This window comes from Labrus bergylta, chromosome 5 (genome assembly GCF_963930695.1).
Source record: "Labrus bergylta chromosome 5, fLabBer1.1, whole genome shotgun sequence".
Taxonomy (NCBI): Eukaryota; Metazoa; Chordata; class Actinopteri; order Labriformes; family Labridae; genus Labrus; species Labrus bergylta.
Genome location: NC_089199.1, coordinates 19,592,842 through 19,614,774, shown reverse-complemented (window position 1 = coordinate 19,614,774; position 21,933 = coordinate 19,592,842). Strand labels below are relative to the sequence as shown.

Genomic DNA, 21,933 nt, shown 5'->3' with positions numbered 1-21,933 from the left:
TGTAATCATTCATATTTGAATCAAACGCAGGTGGTCCGGCCTGTCAGGGATGTCGGAGCTGCCAGTTCGTATCATCATTACTCTTTAACGTTCCTCTGCTTGTGTCTCCCTCAGTGTTCACCTCCCCCTCCTGGACCGCAGCATCCCCGACTTCTCCAGCTTCAGCACCGTGGACGAGTGGCTGGACGCCATCAAGATGGGCCAGTACAAAGACAACTTCGCCAACGCTGACTTTTCTACATTCGACGTGGTGTCCCAGATGACCATGGAGTAAGTGCTGATGATTCCTTCCATTCTGGAGAAAGATGAGACAAAACATCGCATCAAGCAGGGTTTTTCCATCATGTGTATCTCTGTAAATCAGGATTTTAAACCGTAGTTTGGGGTTATTTAGATTAAATAAAGGTTTGGGAACTTTGCTCTGGAGCTGCTTGACTTTTTCTCAGCATCAAATGGCAAAATTATAAAACAGAGGAAACCCCACTTTAAAAAAGGGTTATCAAGCGGATCTAACAAAACAAGAATTTTATAACCTTCCAGGTTCAAACCACATCATTACCAAGTTAAACAGACTTTTTAAATATGACAAAAATCTTTTAATTTAGTCTTTAAAATGTTCAATAAGTCAAGCTTGAGTTCCTGTGAGGAGTTTTCCGCTGGTTATTAAACAGACTGAAATGTATACTGATGCCTTTAAATGTCCTACAAAAGTAAACAACAAGACCATCAGGAAGATGACTGATTATATCTACCTCGTCTTTATTGATGCCTCAAAGCTCTGCAGCAGGGTAAGTGTCACACAAAGTGAGTGACAACATGCTGCAGAAACAGCCTTTATTTACAGTTTCCTCAGCAGAGATTCACCATGAAGGATATTTGTGATCGCTTACAGAATGCAAGATGAGTTCTGTTTATATTTTTTTTTTAAAAACCTACTTAAGGGTGCAGATGGCCCAGCGGTTAGGCCACGCGACATGTACAGAGGCTTAAGCCCAAACTGCGACTCTTTATCTGCATGTCAATCCCTAATTATTCTCCCCTATTTCCTACTCCATCCACCCAAGATAAAAAAATAAATAAAACCTACACTTGTACAGGACAGGATCAGCAGCATGTTAAGTTCCTCACAGAAGCTTTAAAAATGAACAATGACCATCCTAACCCAGACCTGTCCTCCCCCATCATGAAGCCTTACTTGGTACATTCCAGGATGCCAACATCTGGCAAGCACGCGTGTTGATGGGAGCGTAATCTTTGAGAAATTAGCTCAGACAGAACAATGATTAGAAAGAAAGGCAAACACTCAAAGATACACATCTTAATCAGCTACAGTGGATTCAATAAAATATGAAACTAAAAAATCCATGCAGAAGTTTTTCACCTGATTGTTGAGGGAATCATTGTCGCTCCCTCTCAGTCTTTAAACCTGGACAAACACCAGACTCGGCCTCTGGCCCTCAATAAAAGCAGCTCGGTGCACTGCATATAATTAGACCAAGGTAATGTTGCAGTAATAAGACTGAACAGAACGCACAATAGCTCGCAGCCCCGACGGCGCTCTTTATTCTACGCCATGTGTTTATCAGGCCTCTGTTTGACCTCACTTTAAAGATTGTCACCAAACAATGTTATATTGTGATCGCTGAGCTGGTCTACACAGAGACAAAAGTCTCACTACTTCAGATCTAATCATGTTAAGAACTCCCTCTGTGGAGAAAACAGATAGACTGTCGTTTCCTGTCTCTGAACAGATTAACCCGCGGAGAAGTGGAGCTTGGATTCTTTGAACAATACAGATGGTGATGTGTAATCCAATAAACCTGATTGCTGTTGGGATTCAGAATTAGGAGGGAAGAATTTCTCCGTCCATTCAACAAAGTGAGCCAAAATAAATGATGTAGAGCGCCGCAGTGGGTCAGAGAACAGCAGTGTTAGGACAGTGAGAAAACTGTTTCTTTGTGGGGCAAAAAGAAACAGTTGTGGGAATCCAAAATGTAATCGAAATAGAAACTCGATTAATTAACTTGATTGCCAAGACCTTTATACAAAATATTACCTGCAGATTATTTAGATATAACCTATAACTTCTGCAGCGAACACTGGGTCTACAACGGTGTTAGCATCAATGAAATGTTGTTCAATTGTTATTCTAAGCGTTTGTTTAGCTGGGAGTAAATGACAGAGGGTAAAAAAAAGTCTTAAAAAGTCGTCTCTTTTAACTGTGAGAGGTCTTACATTTTAGAAGGCACTTTGACCGAGACACATCTGAATTCTTTTAGTCGTTGTTTTATGATTTTCAATCATCTTGGATTTACTTGTTGATGTGACGAATCGTGATATTTACAGCAGCGTATAACAAACAAAATGACAAATTGTGACTGAAAGAGAGAAGAGGAAGAAGATGTGGAAAAGCAAGTTCAAGTAAATTCAGCTTCAAGATTAAAAATACAGGGAATGGTTCGCGGGGGCAAACATTGATTATCATGTGACTTGCAGGTTAAGTAAAAACATTTTTAAACTTGGGACAATAGAAACTAAAGATAAAGGAGGTAGTTATGTACGCATCATGTGGGAGCAGGGCAGTACAAAAACAGCAAAAGTGAGGAAGAAGATAGTTTTTAATCAATCACAATCACAACGCTATAAGCCAGATGTCTTCTCCAGGTGATAATTTAAAATCATCATCATAATGGGAATGAAAGCCTCTGAGTCCCTCATGATATTTAGAAAACACCGACGATATGTGCTGCAAAGGTTGTGTACATCTTTCTTTAAAAAAGTCTTAAAAACGGATTTGAATTGGAGTGAAGCAACATCAGTAAAACAAGTCGTAGATAAAGACATTAAAGAGATATTCTAACATTCTCTGTGATTATAAAAGCTTTCAAGACTCACAGAGTTTTGTGAACGCAGCTTTTTATTGGTTAAATGACGATGTTTGACATCTGTAGTCGGGGGCGGCAGAAGCTCAGTCTGAAGGGGTGGGGACTGGAGGGTCGCCGGTTCAAGTCCCGATGCGGACAATAATATGGAAGTTGGTCTGGTAGCTGGAGAGGTGCCAGGGCATTTCCCGAGTCCTGCCAATGTACCCTTGAGCAAGGCATCGAACCTCCAGCAGCTCCCTGCGTTGCAGTGTGTAGCAGCCCCACTCTGACATCTCTCCACTAATGCACGTCCACAGATTCTGTTTGTGTGAGAAGCATGTCTCTAAATAACAGCGTGTTGAGCCAGAATTTCAGTCTGGGATTAATACAGTGTATAAAATTCAAGCAGTTTAATGCCATCAGTTTACATCTACCGTCGCTGTTTCCTGCCAATCATCTTCTTCTGCTTCCATATGGGATTCTGATGTTTATGTTGTAAACTTGTTCTAGATAAAGACGATAGATGTTCTAACGTTGGCATGACATCTGCTTCTCTCTCCCCGCAGTGACATCCTGAGGGTGGGAGTGACGTTAGCGGGTCATCAAAAGAAGATCCTGAACAGCGTCCAGATGATGCGGGCACAGATGAACCAGATCACGTCTGTGGAGGTCTGACCCTCCGAGCACAGCAGAGGGGGGAGATTATAAAAAAAGAAAAAAAAAGAAAAGGCTGTTGGGGATGCAGGGCTCTGGGTTGCGGAGGATGGAGTGGATGTTTTTTTTTTTGGCAGTTACAGTGTGTCTGGTCTTCCCTCCAGACTACCAATCATCCCCCCGCTCCCTCTCTCCTCCTCCTCCTCCTCTTACCCCTTCACCCTGACTCTCCCTCCATCCTCGGGATCAGCTGTGGGGAGTCGTGGAAGCGGAAGTCCATAAAGCGCGGTCCCCACAGCCGGACCCACCTCTGGAGCTAGAAACACAGGAGGTTAGAAGTGACCAGCAACACATTCTTCAATCTTCCACCAGTTTTTCATTTGATGTTGGACTTTCATTTTCATTTTTTTTTCTTTTTTTGGTTTGTTTGTTCTGATAATTTTGTAAAGAATTTTCTAAAGACATAAAAAAAAATGAAAAACTGAGTAAAAGGCGAGGAGTTTATCTAAATTTATAGATGATTATAAGGTTGTAAACTAGACGGACTGAGTAGGAAAGCTACCCTTTAAAAGGGCAACAAAAAAAATAAAGAAACAAGGAAGTGAAGGCCATCCTCGACGCGATGTGGATATCGTCTCTGCCAGGTCTAATTTTGGACGTCCGGAGGAAACAGCAGCGAGTGTTGAAGAGGCCGATGGACCCTACGTGCACTCCAATCTGTTCCCCCCAGGAGAGAAAATAAATTAAAAACCATACAAGGGACTATTTCTTTTGACATGGACTGATGTCAAAAATCATTCAAAGTGACAATTCACACGGTGAAATCCAGAAAAAGAGTAAGAAAAAAAAGTTTTTCATCATTGCAAGTAATTTTCTATATTGTGTGAATTTCTGTGATGAAGATTCCGTCTCACCATGCTTCCTCTCACTGCGATCGAAACGACAATTTTGTTTTTATTTTGACCTTTACACGCTCACACCTTGCCTAATAGAAAATCTCTGATTTTTTTGCAACCCCCGATCATGATCCTGTACTGTACATATCAAACGCACCTGACCTGCCATAAAACGCAAAGACTCAAAACAGAAAACAAAAAAGAAAAAGATTCAAAGAGGAGAAGAAGTGACTACAGGGAGGATCACACTGTTGGTACCTTCAGTTTTCTTCCCTTACTGTGTGAAACTACAAATAAAACAACAACCTCCTACGTAGAGTCACACCAAAAGAAACAGGTTCTACTGTTTACATCGCGTTCATACAGCGCGTCCTCATCCTCGTTCATCTCCTGTGCACACGTTCGCACGGAGAGCGGCAGCAGCTCCCGATGCGTCGGGACGCGTCTTTGATAGCATGCTGAGTGAGTGCTTAATTTCACAGTGCTTTGATTTGCTGCAATTTACTGCAACTCTGTTTGGTGAGAGCTTGAGTTTGACACACTTTACAGAGTATAATGTGGCTGCATTATATTCACCCTTTCTTCTTCTTCTTCCAGTTTTTTTTTTTTTCCTTTTGGAGATTTTATGTTGAAAGTATTAAAGTTTTGATATCACACACACTCTCACACAAACACGCCGTCATGAATAGACTTTACAATCAGGCATTTGTTCAAGGAAAAACAAGAATGCTATGTGTTATATTTTTGCAATGTCTGTATGGATGTTATTGAAATGTTATTGTTACCACTTTTATTTTCCTGCACTGAGTCTACTGTTTGACTCCAAAAAAAAACAAAAAAAAACACTCTGGATCTTCCATCAACGCTTAGAAGTTTATTTTTTAAAACATGATACATGTTGGTGCACTCGACCATGTAGACAAACCGAGCAGGCTTTGTTTTTCATTTTGCAGACGGTATATGCATTGTTCTGTCTGTGTGTCTATGACCAGGAGCTGTCCATCATTGTGTCATCGTTGGTATCCTGGTGTAATGGTTGTGGGGGGCAACATGGAGTTTGTAGCATTGCAGTGATTCCCTGGAGATGGTGGGTTTATGTACACAGCCATTAACTGATACCAGCGGCGCAGAGCTCCCCGACCTGACAGGCAGACATGGACGTCCAGCTGTGAGCCATCGGTAAGAAGTGTCCGGTCACAGCGGGGCGGCTGCACCCCGATCACAGCCGCTCTGTCCGGGGCGCTGATTCCCCTTTCACTCCCCTTGATCACAAACACACACACACACACACACACGCCTGCCCACCACCTGTCTGCCGCTCTCACTGATCTCACCCCTGTCGGACTTCTGCAGTTGTCTCGCTCCGTCTCGGCAAGTTTCAAAGCATCTGCAGCAGCGGGCGAGCTGACATTCATCAGTGCAGCAGTTGTGTGTTGTCTTGTCTTTAAAAAGACTCCTGCAGACCGGACAATGCTTCCATTTTAACCAAATCCTCAGAGTTTTTAGTGGCTTCAGCACCAAAAACCCTGGTTAAAAAAAAAAAAAAAAAGAAAGAAAGAAAGTGAGAAACCTCAGTTACTGCAGTCTTGTCATCCTACTTTTATTTATCCCTGGCTGTCCAGAGAATTCAAAGCCAGAGATGGAGAGATTTTTCTCTTCTTTTTCTGCTCCATAATCCCCTCCTCGGTTATTTTCATCTGCACTGACACATCAGAAAGAATTTTTGTAACATATGAGGCTGGAGGAGGAGAATCATGAGCTGTTAGTCATAGCTGAGAGACGAACGAGGAGTGACTCTGTGACCTAAATGCCACTGATGCCAACATGCAGTTTGCTTTTTTCAACTAAGCTCAACACTGTCTTCCCTTTTCCATTTCTTAATACTTAACAGCTCATCAGTTTTATGTCTTATCCGAGGCCGAGGCTGTACCTCTCGTCACGGCGCTGGGAATACTCCTTCGTCAGGAAAAACACTTAAAGAAATTAATCTCAAGCATACACAGGGATTGTGAGTTTCTGCTCCAGCCCCATTAAAGCTCGTTCAGACGCTTGTCCACGCACGCTGCCAAGAGTTTGAGTTATTAATCGAGCAATTATCCTTGAACTCAGATACAAGGAAGTACCTCAAACTGGGTGGGCAGACACTGTTGGACATAAAATCCTGCAGAAGTTCAGTCAATGCTGCATCCAGTCCGTGCTCTCTGACAGTGTTACTTTGTTGTTTTTTTAAATTTCATCTGAAGGAGTTTGAAAAGGGTTTGAAGCACCGCATGAAGTATTTATTTATCTCCTGATTTTCTCGGCACAGAAAGAGAAAGAGGGTGTATTGTTGAAGTTCAAGCTGAGCAGTTACATCAGGAGGAGAAATTGACGCACTTATGTCGAGTGTCTCAAGTGGTTCTGGATCACTTTCTAACAGGAGACTGGCTGCTTTCTTCACACCAAACAGAGCCCTGTTGTCCAACATTTTACTATAAAAAAAAATGTATAGTATTAAGTTCACACTTCATCTGGATCCAGTTTTTAATTTGGGCGTATTTCAAAAATATACGCTGCGATTATTCCTTTATAAACTCTCTGAAATGAGTCTCAAATGTTTCATTTAAGCAAAATTCCCATGACCACTGTCAATGGTTTCCAAAGGATATTGGTGCAGTTACTGTACACTATATGAATATTGGATTTCTGGGACTCAAGATTAGTATTTATAGAAAGTAATTTTTTACCCTTTTATGTCGCCTCCCCTTCTAGAGCAGCTTCATTCATTTCCCACTGAGAAGAAGTATTATTGAACTTTTTTTCAGATGCAGTTTTAATGGGAAGTTTTACGGCACCAAAAATATGCCATCCACACACTCCAGCCTCTTGAGTAAAATAACTTTTTTACAGCTTTCCTCTGGAAATTGTAGTAGATGCATTGCGGTTTGTGACAGTCCTATTGGTTTCACACAACATGTGAGTACTCCAACTTTAAGCAAAACACTCTGTACTTTCTCCTCTTACATCAGTGAAGCAGGGAAAAAACACACACACACACACACTCTCAACCCTGCCCTCACCGTGTGCCAATTTTTGAAGGACAGAGGAAAACGGTTAAGTCTCAGTGTTACTGTTACATGAGAGTGTGCATAAACACAAGCCGGGCCAGCGTGTACCCACCGGGCTGTGTTTGAACGCCGCCCAGCCACAGCATGGGCAGAGCGAGAGGTATGCCTCCTGATGTGGAAGACAGAAAATGGCTCCTGTTTAAGTGAGGCACAGTCCGCAGTGCCAGAGCGCCCTCTACTGCTGTGGTGGTCAAATGTAGCATGTTGGAGGGGCTTTTTTTTTTTTTTTTTTCAGGTGCAGAGAGAGCCGGTGAATGCTGCAGCAGGCAGAGGCTGATGATGGACAAATGCTGGCTGCTGCTGCTTAAAACAAACCTGTGTCTCTCCGTCTGTTGGACAAACTTTCGTACCACTGAATTCCCCTAAATGACCCAGTGTTCCCCTCTGTTACCCCCTGAAGCCCCCCTCTGTCGTCTCCCACTACCACTCTGGCTGTTGGCTAAATTACAGACGGGGACTCTTCAAGTGTTCCCCCCCCCCCCCCTCCCTCCTTCCTTTAAAGCCCACGTTACAGAGCAGTGCCGGTTCAGACCACTGTGACTGATGTGGGAGATCCTGTAATTCTGTATAAATGTATATTGACTGTAACCCTGTGAATGATGTAACAATTTCATTATTTGTAATATTGTCATTGGTTTATTTTCTAAAAATGGAAAGCCCAACTTGACTCTCCTCAATAAAAAATAAGATCTGTTATAAAGCTGTGAGGTGTGGTTTCATGGTTTTGTTGTTTACAGCAACAATTTTGTCTTTTTATATTTTAAGAGAAAGATGTAGGTGTTGATGTTTTTATTTTTAAATGTTTGAGTTTAAAATAATCATTATTGAACAAATGTTATTCTGTATGGTTTTAAGTGAAAGCTGTGCGACCAAAACTTTTCTCATTATGTTACAAGCAACCTAAACTATATCGGTTTTGAGTTTGTTTTGTTAAACTAGATAATATATTAGATTTTACTTTTAAAGACTTGTAGAAGAGTAGCCTATGCATGTGCTAATTGTTGGGGAGGCTGTTACGCATCATAAAATTAAAGCCGAGGTGTTTTCTTGTTGAGATCAAACTGATTCTAATTTCAGATCGTCACACGCCCAGATCTATGAACGAGACAAGCTTAAAGCTTTGAAGAACATGGACTGCGTCTCGTACTTGTCTAATCCGACTCTTTGCTGAGAACTATGAGACAACTATTAGACGATTTTAAGAACTTAAACTCCTCTCACTTACAGTATTTTCATCTTTTTCTCAGTTGAGATCTTTAAATGTGACAAATGTAAGACAATTCAGAGATCTTGGACTGTAGACTAAACCTCCATTTTAAGAGACATTTGAGAGCTTGCTGGAGTCTCATTTTTCTTTTAGCTCAAATCTTGGAATGAGATAACTAAGAAATATTAGAGACCTCACGCAGGACTCACAGTGAGACCAATCGTTTTATATCTCAGGATCGTCTGTAAGACAAATGAGAATGAGAATCTGACAAAAATCTCCTTTTGGTCTTAGTCCTCATTTTTTGTCTAGGAGACATAGATGAGACATACATCAGATCTTATCCTAAATTTTACTTTGTTATGGAAAAGTAAAATTATGATTTAGGTGCAGTCTTCATTCTTGGTCACATTTGGTTTATTTCCTCTCTGACTGTGTAGCCAAAGCTTTTATGTGAATGTTACGTCATGAATATGTATATTTAACGTTAAAATGTTTTCTTAAATTCTTAATTTTTTAACCTCTATTTGGCTGAGTAATTTGTGGACTATAATTAACTGTGGCAGGAAGATTACTGCACCGTGTGCCTCTGAGAAAACTGCATCAACTTTAAGCTAGCTGCTGTTTAGCTTTAATCTAAAGCTCATCTCCCAAGGTGTTTATTTTCCCTGGTTTCATTTTTGAAATACAAATTCAATGAGCTGCCATCCTGTTTAAGTAATTTCAGATAAGAAACTGACACCTGGTTGAGTGCAGTTAAATTAAAAAGTGAGCTACATTGATGCTAAAGCTAGCTGCTGTGGCAGAGCTAAACAGGCTAATGTAGCATCAAGCCGACCTCTCTGTTTAAGAGTATATTTGAATTTTGTAGCCTGTTTTTGTAATATTAGAGCTACCTGTAATTCAGATTCATCACATATTTCACTGTTTTAAGTCTAAATTATAGTAAATAAAGACAGAAAGGGTAAGGCCTACATATTTAATTTCAGGGGGTAGCCTACCCATTTATAGCCGTAATAAAGCCTCAGTTCAAAAGGAAGTGCTATGTCTAATATTTTTTCAAAAATATTTAATTACACTTATTATAAGACACATTCACCTGACAAGACCTGTTGGATAAAATCGTTGTTCAAGCGGCGAAAAGCATTAAATGAGGCCTGAACTGTTAGTAAGAACAAAAACAAATCTGCCAATAGGTTAAGCTAATTTTATTGTGGAGTTTCTTGAAATAAGATGATCTAATTTAGATAGTATGTCTCATTTCAAGCAACTCAACAATAAAAATATCTCGACCTATTGGCAGATTTTTTTATTTACTTATTATAAGCTATTCAGGCCTTGTTTTTGTGTTTTTGTTCTTTAAGTAAGATTATTATCTGGGTTTGTCAGGTGAGTGTGGATTAAAATAAGAGTAAGTATTTTTTTTTGACTAGAAATCAAATAAATACACTCGGTTAGATTTGAGTTCATACGTGTAAGGTCAGATACATTCAAGAATTATTATCACAATTGAAAATATTTGGTCTCAATGAAGAGGTGTTGACTAGAAAACATTTTTAGGCAGTTAAACTTCCATTATTTGGCTCATGCAAAGAAAAAAGTTTTCTAAAAATAAACCAAAGCAACAAATTTCAATAGCTCTGTAAATCTACAACATTTGAAAAATACCAAAGGAGGCTGCACAGATTTTTTTAAAATCCAAAGTGAAAAGGACAGAGGTTGATTTTTTTGCCCATTTACAATCCAGCAATGCTAAAACTAGAACAGATTAAAAATATAATAAGTAAATAACTTAATTGCATTCACAGATTTTATCCTTATTCACAAACAGACAATCTGCATCATATTAGACTCACCAAAAAGCAGCGTGGATCCTTTTTTAGGTCAAACTGAGCCTCACTTCTCTCAGTGTTTCCTCCGAGCCAGACTTCTGCTGCTGCATTGTTCTGTGGTTTTATGTCAGAACTGATTTGACCAACAGCGCTGCCATCTCTCAGCAGCTCGGTTTCTTGAGTGGAGGTCAGGCTGCCTTCACCTTGCTCTGAGATTTTGAAACCTCATTAGCGGCTGATGTGTGAAAGGCTTGAGACCCGGGCCTGACCCGGTGGAGAACGGCGCGTGTGTTAAAAGGTTTACCCCATGAGCTGGAGAGGAGGGGTTCAGGAGTTCATCTGAGAGGAGAGGGGGAACCCTGCAGGCATGCCAAAGCCTTTCTAGATCTAGTTCCAGTCTTGACCACCCGTACCTTCTTACACCTTGATGACTCGGGGCCCAGCACGGCTGAGCATGGGAACAGACCGATAGCTGAGGCCTGAGAGTCATAAAGTACAACTTGACAAAGAAAAGAGTGTGAGGGAGATTACAGAGTGTTATGTGACTGCTTACATGTCAAACAGTAGCAACTTAACAAGGAAGTTTACTTTTGCTGCTAGCAGGTAGAACCCAAACTCGTACTTTCATTTAGTTACAAGTCTAAAAAAAAAAGTCTGTTTCTGTTGTAGTCAGGCAGAAGGACTTGATGGGGTTAAAGTGATGGATGAGAGGGACTAAGAGGGATTTGTGAAGGTGCCAGTATTCCTCTTTTCTAAGTCTGCTCCAAGCTGCAACCTCCGGTCTTAAAAAAATGAAGCCAATGTGGAAGTGCAAAATCCTGCAGTTTGCGAGTGTCTGCTTGAGGCTGGTTGCAGGAACACCGGAAGTCACATAAACATGACTGGCAAAAAAGCTGTTTTTACAGCATAAATTAACATGTTTACAGCTGGGTACAAAAAAACGAAAAAGGTCTGATTAGTTATTGTCATCAATGGCACAAACTTCTTGCCAGGTAGAACCCAAAGCTTGTTATTTGATATAAGAAGAAGGTTAAGACTGACACAAAGACTTTGACTGTCCGTGTCACCATGACCCACTTTACTTCTGATAATTATTAACAAATAGAAACATTGTAAAACTGTGGTGATGGATTCAGGTGTTTTTGCAGAAAGAGACATGAGCAAACCACACATTTCATGTCCTTCATAAAGTCACCACGAGTAAATCGACAAAGGGAACTGCGGCTGCTTTATGTAGCCTCCCAGCTGCAGGTAATAAGGTGGACGAAACCTCTGAGGTGGGGCCACACTCACCTAAATCAAATATCATTCCAACAAAACCATCAAACACATTATATGATCATTTACGTTAACACACATTCATATCCATAAATCAATAAGATATACACTTAGATAATGACAAATAAACATTATTTTCGTCTGTATTTGTTCCCCCCTCACACGAGGGAATGGTTAACTCCAGCAGCTCAAAAGCAGCCACTCAGAGCCTCGTGGCTCTTTAACTCCGCCCCCCCCCCCCCCCAAAAAAAAGCAGAAAACCAGGAAGTGGTGAGTACTGCTAATGTCTGCATGAATTGTTTGTAATAGATAAGTTGCTTTAAAAAAAGGTTGAAAAACACAAAATAATTTGTGTCAAACTGTGAGTGTTTAAAGTTTAATCTGTGCAGTCAGGAGGTCAGGAGGTCAGTCTCCTGGTGCTTCCGAAACCGACCTCTTTAACTACAGTCAAGAAAACAACCACATGCATAACTAAGAAACAATGGACAGCTGCTCTCAGTCATGAACTGTTCTGCGCAGTGAAACCTCAAGTCTGTGATCCACAAACAAGTTTAACGAGGATGAACTCTGTTTTGTTTTGTTTAACGATGCTTCTCTTAACGGCAGGGGACAAAAATCTGCTTCAACCGCTGGAAAAGCTTTTATTAATTTTGTCTAATTACAGAATTTAAAGCCTTTTTACTGTACAAGCCTTATATTGACTTTTTCACAGTAGTAGCATTGTGAAATCTGTTTCCCTCAAACAAAACCCTTACAATTTGGGTGTGGTGAAGAACTTGGTCTCCTTCTTCCACCTGCGTTGTTGCGGCCTCTTCAAACCGGCCATCATCGACTGGACGCAGCAGTTCCCTCCTGGCCGCGACCAGCACATGTTCGGACACACCGACATGGTCTGACCCCTCCAATTTCTTTGGGTAAAGTCTCGGACTGGCCAGACTCCGGATTTTAAATCAAGACCACCACTGACAGGCTAATGTTCCACGTCATTACTGTGATTAGAAGGAAAACACCCTTTTCTCAAACAAGATATGACTTCAATTAATTTGTAGTTTAATTATTTTCCCTCTGTTAAGGCAGAAACCTTCTTGGTGTGAGTGAGTGATGCCCGCTGCACACAAGATGATGATTTTCTATGATTTATCTGTGATATTTATGGTCTTGGTCTTGTCTCGGTCTCGCCCTGCCTTGGTCTTGGTGGTCTGGTCTCGGGCTCAGAGCACTCTGGTCTCGGGATGTCTCGATCTTGGGTAGCGTGGTCTTGACTACATTACTACACAGTAGACATTGATGGTAAACGGGGTTACAGCAGCTGCAAATACTCATTTTGAAGGAAACTTGTCATCAGTATATCATTTTTAGCAAGATGATGATTTCCTTTATTCATTTGTTTCGTTTTATAGCAGTCATTGAATGGTGTTTAATTACAACTAAACATCAAATAGGCTATCTTTAGTTTTTCCAACTGGATTTCTAAAAGTGTTTTATAGGACCAAGACTCTTCCGAATTTCCTTCCATCATCAATGAACAACAACGTAATCCTTCAAAGTAAATTAAACATTTATAAAAAAAGTTGGAATGACTATTTAGAAATACTTTAGTAACTTCATCACAGCCCTGCTAGGAGGGAATAGCTGGTGGTCAACCAGCAGCTCATTATGCATCACTTTTACAGCTTCTTTAATAAAAATATCTGCAGAGCATCTGGACCAAACAAACCCAAAATGAGCAGCTCGATAATAACACAAAGATTATGGCTTTCCCACTTTCTAATAAAACGGAAAGTCAGCATTTGGAAATGTTTATTAGTAGTTACTCGATAGATCTGAGTCCAGATGGTCTGCAGCCCTTTTTCCAGAAGCTGAGTGATTGAATGGTCGGCTGCATGAGATCCGGTATGAATTAGATAGCAGTTACAAAGGGCGACAAATATGAATGCCAACCAACAGGAATCGTTTATTTCTGGCAAAAAAAAATTCTATAAGAAGACTTTATTTCTGATTTATCATGAAGAACTGATCGCTGGTTATTAAAACAAGTACAACAACTTATCATATCTTTTACAAATGGCTAATCTAATAGAAAGGCCCCAACAGATACATTTTTTATTTTTATTTTTGTGTGTTCAAAGTTATATTTTTCATGTCTGTATCCATTTGGTTGACAACTCTACAATTCACTTGGCAGACGCTTTTATCCAAAGCGACGTACATCAGAGAGCCAATACAAAACAAGCGAGGATCAAGAAAGAATAATACAACAACAGGAAATGGAAACAAACAGCTTTAAGTCTGATTGGACACACAGGTGCTGACAGGAAGTGCACAAAGGCAAAAAAAAAACATCGACAGCTGTACTTTAGAGTCCTAATCAGCATCCAAACAATCTTAAATGTCGTCACCATCATCGTCATGATCAACATAACTCATGCTTTGTGTTACAGACAGTCGACTCAATTTTTTTTTACTCTGAGTCAAGTAGACATGGGGATAATAACAAAAATGAATCGTGTAAAAGTAGAATTTATTTAATGACATAACTTCAGCTAAAGTTTCAAATACAGGCTTTGAGTTGTACTTGCAGTATAATGGTGAAAAGTGACTCTGGAGGTCATTTCTATTGGCTGTTTCTGTGTGCAGCAATCCAAAACCTCATGTCACATATGGCGACTATTAAGATCAAATCACTCTCAACTGAAACAAAATATATATGAATATCTAAATATAATGTGCATCAATTTAGTCCAATGTCCAAATCAGTTGGATGGCGGGAATGTCCTAATGTTGCACTCCTCTTGTTTCATCCGTTGCATGTGTACGCTGAGTGATACAAAGAAATCAGGAATGGCGGTGGCTCAGTTTGTAGGGCTCAGTTTGTAGGGCTCAGTCTTCACTCTGATCTCTCCATTAATGCATGTTCTTGGGTCCTGTTTGTGTATGTGTAATTCAGGCCCATTTGTGTGAGAAAAAAAATAATTGTTTTGCGTTTTTTAGTATTATATCAATTTAGGCAGAGATCTGTCTTTATGATGGGAAGGCAGTGTGTAATCATCTAGAAGATAATTTCCCTTAAAATGCATCAAAGCTTTAGTGACTAGCTGTCTTTTTAAAGTTGAAATATGGATATTTTTCATTAAAATATTTTGAGTAAAAGTAGAAAAACAGCTGTCTGAAAAGTGAATACTCAAATACACAAACCTGAGAAATCTACACTAACACATATAGTTGTATTATTTTACATCATACCTAAATGGTTACAGCAAATGTCCACTTTCACAACAGGCGGTCTTAGAAGCAGCCTGAGGTGGCTGCAAATGTACCATAACGCTGGCCGTGAGATGAAAAACTGTATGTGGCCGTCAAGGACATTTAGGCCAAAGTGAGCGAGTGGGAGGGGAAGAGTTCACCGGCTCATGTTGTGCAGAAAGACCTCCAAATGGGTCAGAACTGTCACAAGCCATTCCCATCATGTCTCGCTCCAGCAACATGATGGAGAGTGGAATCAGAATGAAATAAGACACAGTGATTCCTCCTGGCGCAGGAGGGACGGATCTGCTTACCGTACTACTGCCCTTAATTGGCAAGAAGCTCAAGAGTTGGACCCCAGGAGCCGGGTTTTAGGAGAGTTACGAGACAGTGGCTAATGCAGCCCAGACTGCTAAAAGACTGTTTGCCTGGATTGATGAATTCATGCATCCAAGAAATCTGGACATATGTGCTCTACGTACGCTGAATTACATCCAACTGTAACTGGACTCAGGCCCTGCTTAATACAGGCCAGCAGGTACAGTAAATAAGACTGAAATGACGTCGCAGGGACCTTGGTTGTAAAGAAAAACCATGTTTGATACACACTGTTTTGGCTTGGCAGAAGGCCTCCAAGAAACGTTTAAACAGAAGGCTTCATTCAAGGACGGCAAGCGGCTTTGTGCTGGGCGCTAATGATAAGACTTTGCCAAGTTATTTGCTCAAAAACTTCCAGGAGAAGGTGTCCTGATTCCTTGGTGTTGAACTGTAAGAGGAGATTATTCATTTGCCACGTTAATGTACTATTTTTTACACAGCCATTTTCCGCTAATTTCATAATTAAAGCAACAGGATGTAGGAATATGTAGGAATCATCTCTGCAAAGATGGTAGACAAATGTGTTTTTCTGACATATCCGCCGCCAGCACCGAGGGGCCACGCGGCCTCGGGTGCGGGGATCTCAACAAGGTTACAAGGTTTCCGTAGGTGAACCTGCGGAAGGATCATTACCGGTTTTGAGATCCCCGCACCCGAGGCCGCGTGGCCCCTCGGTGCTGGCGGCCGATATGTCAGAAAAACACATTTGTCTAGTACATGCACTAATAGGCATCATCTTCTTGCTTGGTCACTCTCTTTTTTTTGTTCTTTTTAGCTTCACCCGTCACCCCTCTTTTTCGTTTCTCAGCCTCAACCATGACACACGAGAGATCCACTACCAAACTTACAGAGTGCTAAATGTGCACATGGGAGACACACGATTCTGCCTGTATAATGTTTTTGTACAATTAGATCCATTTTTCAAGATGGAAAAGTTATGTATTGTTGCTTTGAGGTGGCAAGCTCAAATGCTAAAGGTAATGTTAGCTAAGAATTATAAGAAATGTCAACATGCTGCTTCGCCATTGTTCCTGAAGTAAAAACACAATAGATAGTGAAGAACCAGAGGGATATCCGGCTACATTTAAGCACAATATTATATTAAAGGAATATGACAGAAGAGCGAGTGTTGTACTGATTATCGGATTTGCTGCGTGCAATCAGGTTGTAGACACGAAGCAGCAGGTTGAGTGCTGATATCTTGAACAACATCACTCCCTCTTGTGTGACATTTCTAAATTACAGCAACATATTTTATTACCAACTTGCTAACTTTAGACAACAATTGGCAGCATTTAACTAACTCCTAGCTGACTTAGTGGAAAGTTAGGGGACAGGAAAAGATCAAACTCTGAGCCAAAGACATTTGTTAGCTCAAGGTGTTAGCTAAGAATAGTTAAATGCTCACTTGGTTGCTGTGTGTTAGATTCTCTAATGAGTTTAGAAATGAGTTGTTTTGTAACTTCCTACCAAAGAGCTAAGTCACAACAGTTGATGTTAGCATTAGACTGCCTTTAGCTCTCATTACAGTTTAAAAGCTTGACAAGATAAGAAAGAGGAGAGGAATAAATGACTAATGATTTTAGCTAGCTGAAGGTACTGTCAATTAAGACTTGGTTTGATGCTATGTTACCTGTGACTTTAGTTTTCTAATTATTTCATAAATACCTTTAGATATTAGTTTTTGAGAGCTCAAAGTCTCAACAGATAGCATTTTATTCAACTAGGTACGTGTCGTCTTTCAGTCTGACGCACAAATCCCCACATCCTACTAAAGAACCGATGAGTATGCTGTTTTCAGCACAGAAGGGGTTTGGACAAGCCACAAGGCACATAACAGTGGTGCTCTAAGTATTTGTGGCCTATGAACTACCTCAAGAATACACACATACACACACACACAGGGTGGTGGATGTATTTAAGCAGTCATTAATCAATTGTTGTGTAAAGGGCGCCCTCTTATGGTCAGCTTTAGTATAACTAGTTTGTTACTTCAGTTAAAGTGAAAGAGGTCATTTATGTCATTGTTTAATTGTCTGTTCTTATTAATAATATGAATGTTGTTCCTATACTCTCAGATGTTTGTTGCTTTGGATAAAAGCGTTTGCTAAATGAATTGTAGAATTAATTTACATGTGCAGGCAAGAAAAATAACAATGAGTACATTTTGGTTGTTGTCTTGAGAGCTCAGCTAATTTACAGAAGATGGTCTCAGAATAAGGACGCTGACTTTCCTGTGATAACGAGTGAATTTCTGGAGATCTTGAGAAAACAGCTGAAATTAAACCATTATCACAAGAAAAAAAGCTTTCCCAAAATAATGACATAAGTTGCAATCTCGGGAAAACAACTGTAATGTTCCTCTTATCATGAGAAAACAAGAGTCAAATAAAATGTATTGATGCGCGTCTGCAGGGCTACTGTACCTGATGTCCTCCAGGTTACAGTATTTCAGTGTCATAGCCTGCAGCATGACATCAGAGGAAAGTGACTACCGCAGTATGGTCAGTTGCAAAAACACCATGAAATAGGTCAACACATGAATTTTCATTTGCAAAGTCTCCAAAACCTGCAGTGACAGGGTGACATTTGTGGGTTGCAACCATTTGTGACACACATGTAGATTTTCCTTAAAATAACAACTGTGTTGTCATCAAACGTATCCGTCTGCACAAACATCAAAGTGCAGGTTTGACATTTTCACTGTTTAACAGAGAGGCATGTGAACTCTGTGTGACTGCTTTTAGAGTCCCTGAACCTTTTCCTTTTTTTTTCTTCTTAATTCCCTTCCACTTGAGTTACACAACCCACAGATGCCACATCGTGTCGGGCAGAACCAAAGGGGATAACTTTCCTCCATGCAATGAAATGCTCAGTGGGTTTCAGGCTGAGCTCCGCGTCTTACTGCAGCAGCAGGAGGGTGCAAAGTGTAGGAGGAACAGTGAGAGGTAAACACTTTAAGATAGAAAGGGAGGCATTAGTCTGATATAAATGGCACCGAATGTTGTACTTAATTTGCTGTGAAGCCTATAATTTATATAATTTGACACAAAATGCAGACTCTGAAAAATGCTGTCAGTGTTTAAACATGTTGTCAAATACATGGTCAATAAAGTATTTTTTGCTACTATTGATGTTTGTGCAGTCAAATACAATCTGAAATGGGTCAAAGATTTATAAAGAATAGATCTAAAACGCCATCTAGTGGCAGGTATAAAGTGTTACATCCTGTCACCATCCCAATGCTTTTATGATTTAAATCAAAGTCAATTCTTTATGCAGCCCTGACTCAAAAAAAAGGGATGCTTTGTAAAGCAAAACAGAAATAAATCCCTCTAGTACTCCAGATATTTATTTAAAGTATTATTAGATTGGTAAAAACAAATAATTTAAAACACAGGACTGATCAGGGGATTGGTTAGAATTATATGACGGTTATATCCTGATACAATTATGTCAGTATTAAACAAACAATAACTCAAACACCTCAAAATAAAAAACAGTAAAAGAGTTTGTCCGCTTGAAGCCAAGAAGGGTTTTGCTTGAAACATCGGCGGCAGTAAAAAAGTGGCTTTGGTGTGTTGTGATGAATTACTATTGATATCTTTTTTTCGTTGAGGGTTAAACACCTATATAAATTACTGAGGAGGAGCGCCTTTTTGGATTGAATTTCTTCTGACAGTAAAAATACACTGAAGAGATGACGGTCTTTAGATGTGTTTATATCAGATTAAGAAGTAAAGACTGAGAAGTTTTTTTAACAGGGAGGACAGTGATTGGTCAACATATCTGAGGGGTCTGGCCTACTAGTGGACATACAGTAACTTGGCCACTTGTTTGTATACTGCTTGTAGCCTTAATATCATTTGCTGTCATCTTGGGCATTTGGAGCCAGAAGTGATCATATCTGGAGAGTGGATGTTTATATTTAAATTCTGGTTCACAAGTCGCTGTCAGTCACTTTTATGCATGTAACAGAATATGTCTAAAGTACGTAACAACACACTAGGCCTAAAAATAATCAATAGTACCATCAGGGCGATAGTGGCCTAGTGGTTAGTTCGCACAATCCATGTTCAGAGGAGTCCTCAAACTGGCATCGTGGGTTCGAATCAGACCTTTGGCTCCTACTGTATACCGCATGTCATCCCCAATCTCACTATACCTGATTTTCAACTCTATCCACTGCACTATCTCTGTTATACAGGCATAAAAAGTAAAAATAAAAAATAGAAACGAATAAATATAATCTCTAAATTGAAAAAAATAGCTACAGATCTGTGCTCTTCTGTATGTACAATTTATATATCAGCGCTAAGTTGTGCAGATGATGGTGCAGTCATCTATCTTTTACGTTAGATGTCAAAACTCAAACGGCGCATTTATTGGAGTTGTATCAGCCAACTTCTTCCCTCTCTCTCTCTCTTGCTCTCTCTTACTCTCTCTTGCGCATGATGCTGATTATACATGGGTGAAAAAAGGTCAGAAATATACTTGGGTGGTCGTCAATATACCTGAGCGAGACTGTTCGAGTATCTACAATGTGTTTGAATCACTGCAGCGCTTTTGTGCACCTTGCATATTTCATAAAGAGTGGTTTGCACATGCCGTAGGTTTGTGAAGTTTGTATTCCTGCAGTCAAGAGAGGCAACATTTGGGAGACATGGTCCCTGTACTTGTGTGTTTCCAAGCTTTGCGATTATCTGCTCTGTCTTGGTTGGTATTCTCTACATCTGACTGGCTCACCTTCAGTTATGAGTCTGTGATTCTGATCCTCTATGTCAGCTCGTTGTTGTCTTCATGTAAAGCATCCAAACCAGTTTAACTCATGTTACTGTTCCTGGGTTTCTGATTTGTGCTTGTTTTATTAGCATACATTCTGCCTCTCCCTTCTGCGTTTGCTTGTTTCCTGTCTGGCTGGTGTACAAACCTTCTTTTTAGCTTTTCTTTGTGTGTCAACACAGTGAATATTCTTAATCCTGCTTTGGAACAATTCTTGATGTGAGTTGGAAACGACAGTCCTCAAATGAAAATATTGACAATCTTACAGCATTAGGCATCTACATAAAAACTCCTGCAGTGAAGTATTCAAGCAAAGGTCCATGATAATTCACATTCAAAGATATTCTAATGAACACAATGTAAAGAGCTTTAAACATAATTGCAAAAAGGAAAAAATAAGTAGAAAAGCAGAGCATTTTTTTTTTCTTTCATACTGCAGAGCATTTTTTGTGTAAATGTGATTCACTGAGAGCTTCGAGTCAACAGGTTTTTGTATTCCCTCCAATCACTGCCGCAGCATATTTCAGTTATTACTCGAGCTTCGGTGGATGGATGTGAGTGAAATCAGCTGCAGGAATATAAAATGACAGACTGCTGATCCCTGACGCTTTATGGGAACGGTAGTTAGGTGGAGAAGCTGAAAATGAATCAACAAAATGGCACACGTTTGATTTAATCGATTCCCACTGACAGGTTTTACTTTGGTAATCAGTTTCCTCTGAAATGTCTCTTTAGATCAAACACATTTGAAATATTTAGCTGATGGAAATTAAAGTAAATAAGATCAAATTAAGAATTTCCAGTGCACAGAAAGATGAGGAAGATAAAAGCCTTAAAATGTTTTAGTCTGTGAACTCTTGACTCGTGGTTTAAGAGGTACTGTACCTTGTTCTTGTTGGAAATACAGAAACCCTCACTACTGTAAGGGGTTTACAGAGAAGGTTACATGATAAAGCAGTGCATATTAAAGCAGACGTGATAAAGTCTATTTAATGTCTGTATAAAAACATTGAGAAATATAAAGCAGTAGCAATGGCCGCCCTCATGATAGAAACCAAACATGATGGGAATTAAGAGAGGGAAATGATCCCGGTATGAAGGTAAAAAGACATTAAAATGTCCAAAATGATACTTTGACATTTGGGAAAACCCAGTTCAAACTCGGAGAACATAAGTGTTTTTAGGGATTAACAGTAAAGGCAAAAACTCCCATGATTCCTAAGCTTGCCACTTGTTCATGTGTTGTCGGACACATCGCAAAAAACAAATTTCTGAGTTTGAAAATATTCATGAACGTCTGCTCAAGTTGGACCAACAACTCAAAAACTTTGGAAAGAATCAGGAGCCCGACATGCAGACCTAACGTCATAATCGTCATCACATGGGGGGCAAAATATGTTTTTGTTAATATTAAGACATTTTTTATTAATTCAGGTATTATACATCTTATTTTTGATCAAATCTAACTTTTAACAGTGACACTCCACACATCTTCTTTGTAGCGTCCATGTTGTTTGTTGTTGTTTTTGTTGTTGTTACAATAATCTAACTTTCCAAACTGAAAGCAAGTAAACACACTGAATTCAGAAGAACGACGTCCCAACTCGTAAACTGGGATCATCCGAGGAGCACCTGAAAGCAACACAAGGCCTGTTTCAATTTGGAGACTCTTAGCAGCAGAAATTATAAACT

General features: G+C 39.9%; 1 protein-coding gene across 4 annotated transcripts in view; it reads left to right on the top strand.

Moving 5' to 3' along the window:
• The window catches only part of ephb2b (eph receptor B2b), a 165,250-nt gene extending 157,029 nt beyond the window's left edge, over positions 1 to 8,221 (top strand). For all 4 annotated transcript variants that reach the window (XM_020643414.3, XM_020643413.3, XM_065955069.1 and 1 more), the window contains exons 15-16: positions 115 to 270; positions 3,431 to 8,221. In XM_020643414.3, the coding sequence (XP_020499070.1) occupies positions 115 to 270; positions 3,431 to 3,539 (265 nt within the window). In that variant the 3' untranslated portion in view covers positions 3,540 to 8,221. The remainder of the gene's footprint in view (positions 1 to 114; positions 271 to 3,430) is intronic.
• The last annotated feature ends 13,712 nt before the right edge of the window (positions 8,222 to 21,933 follow it).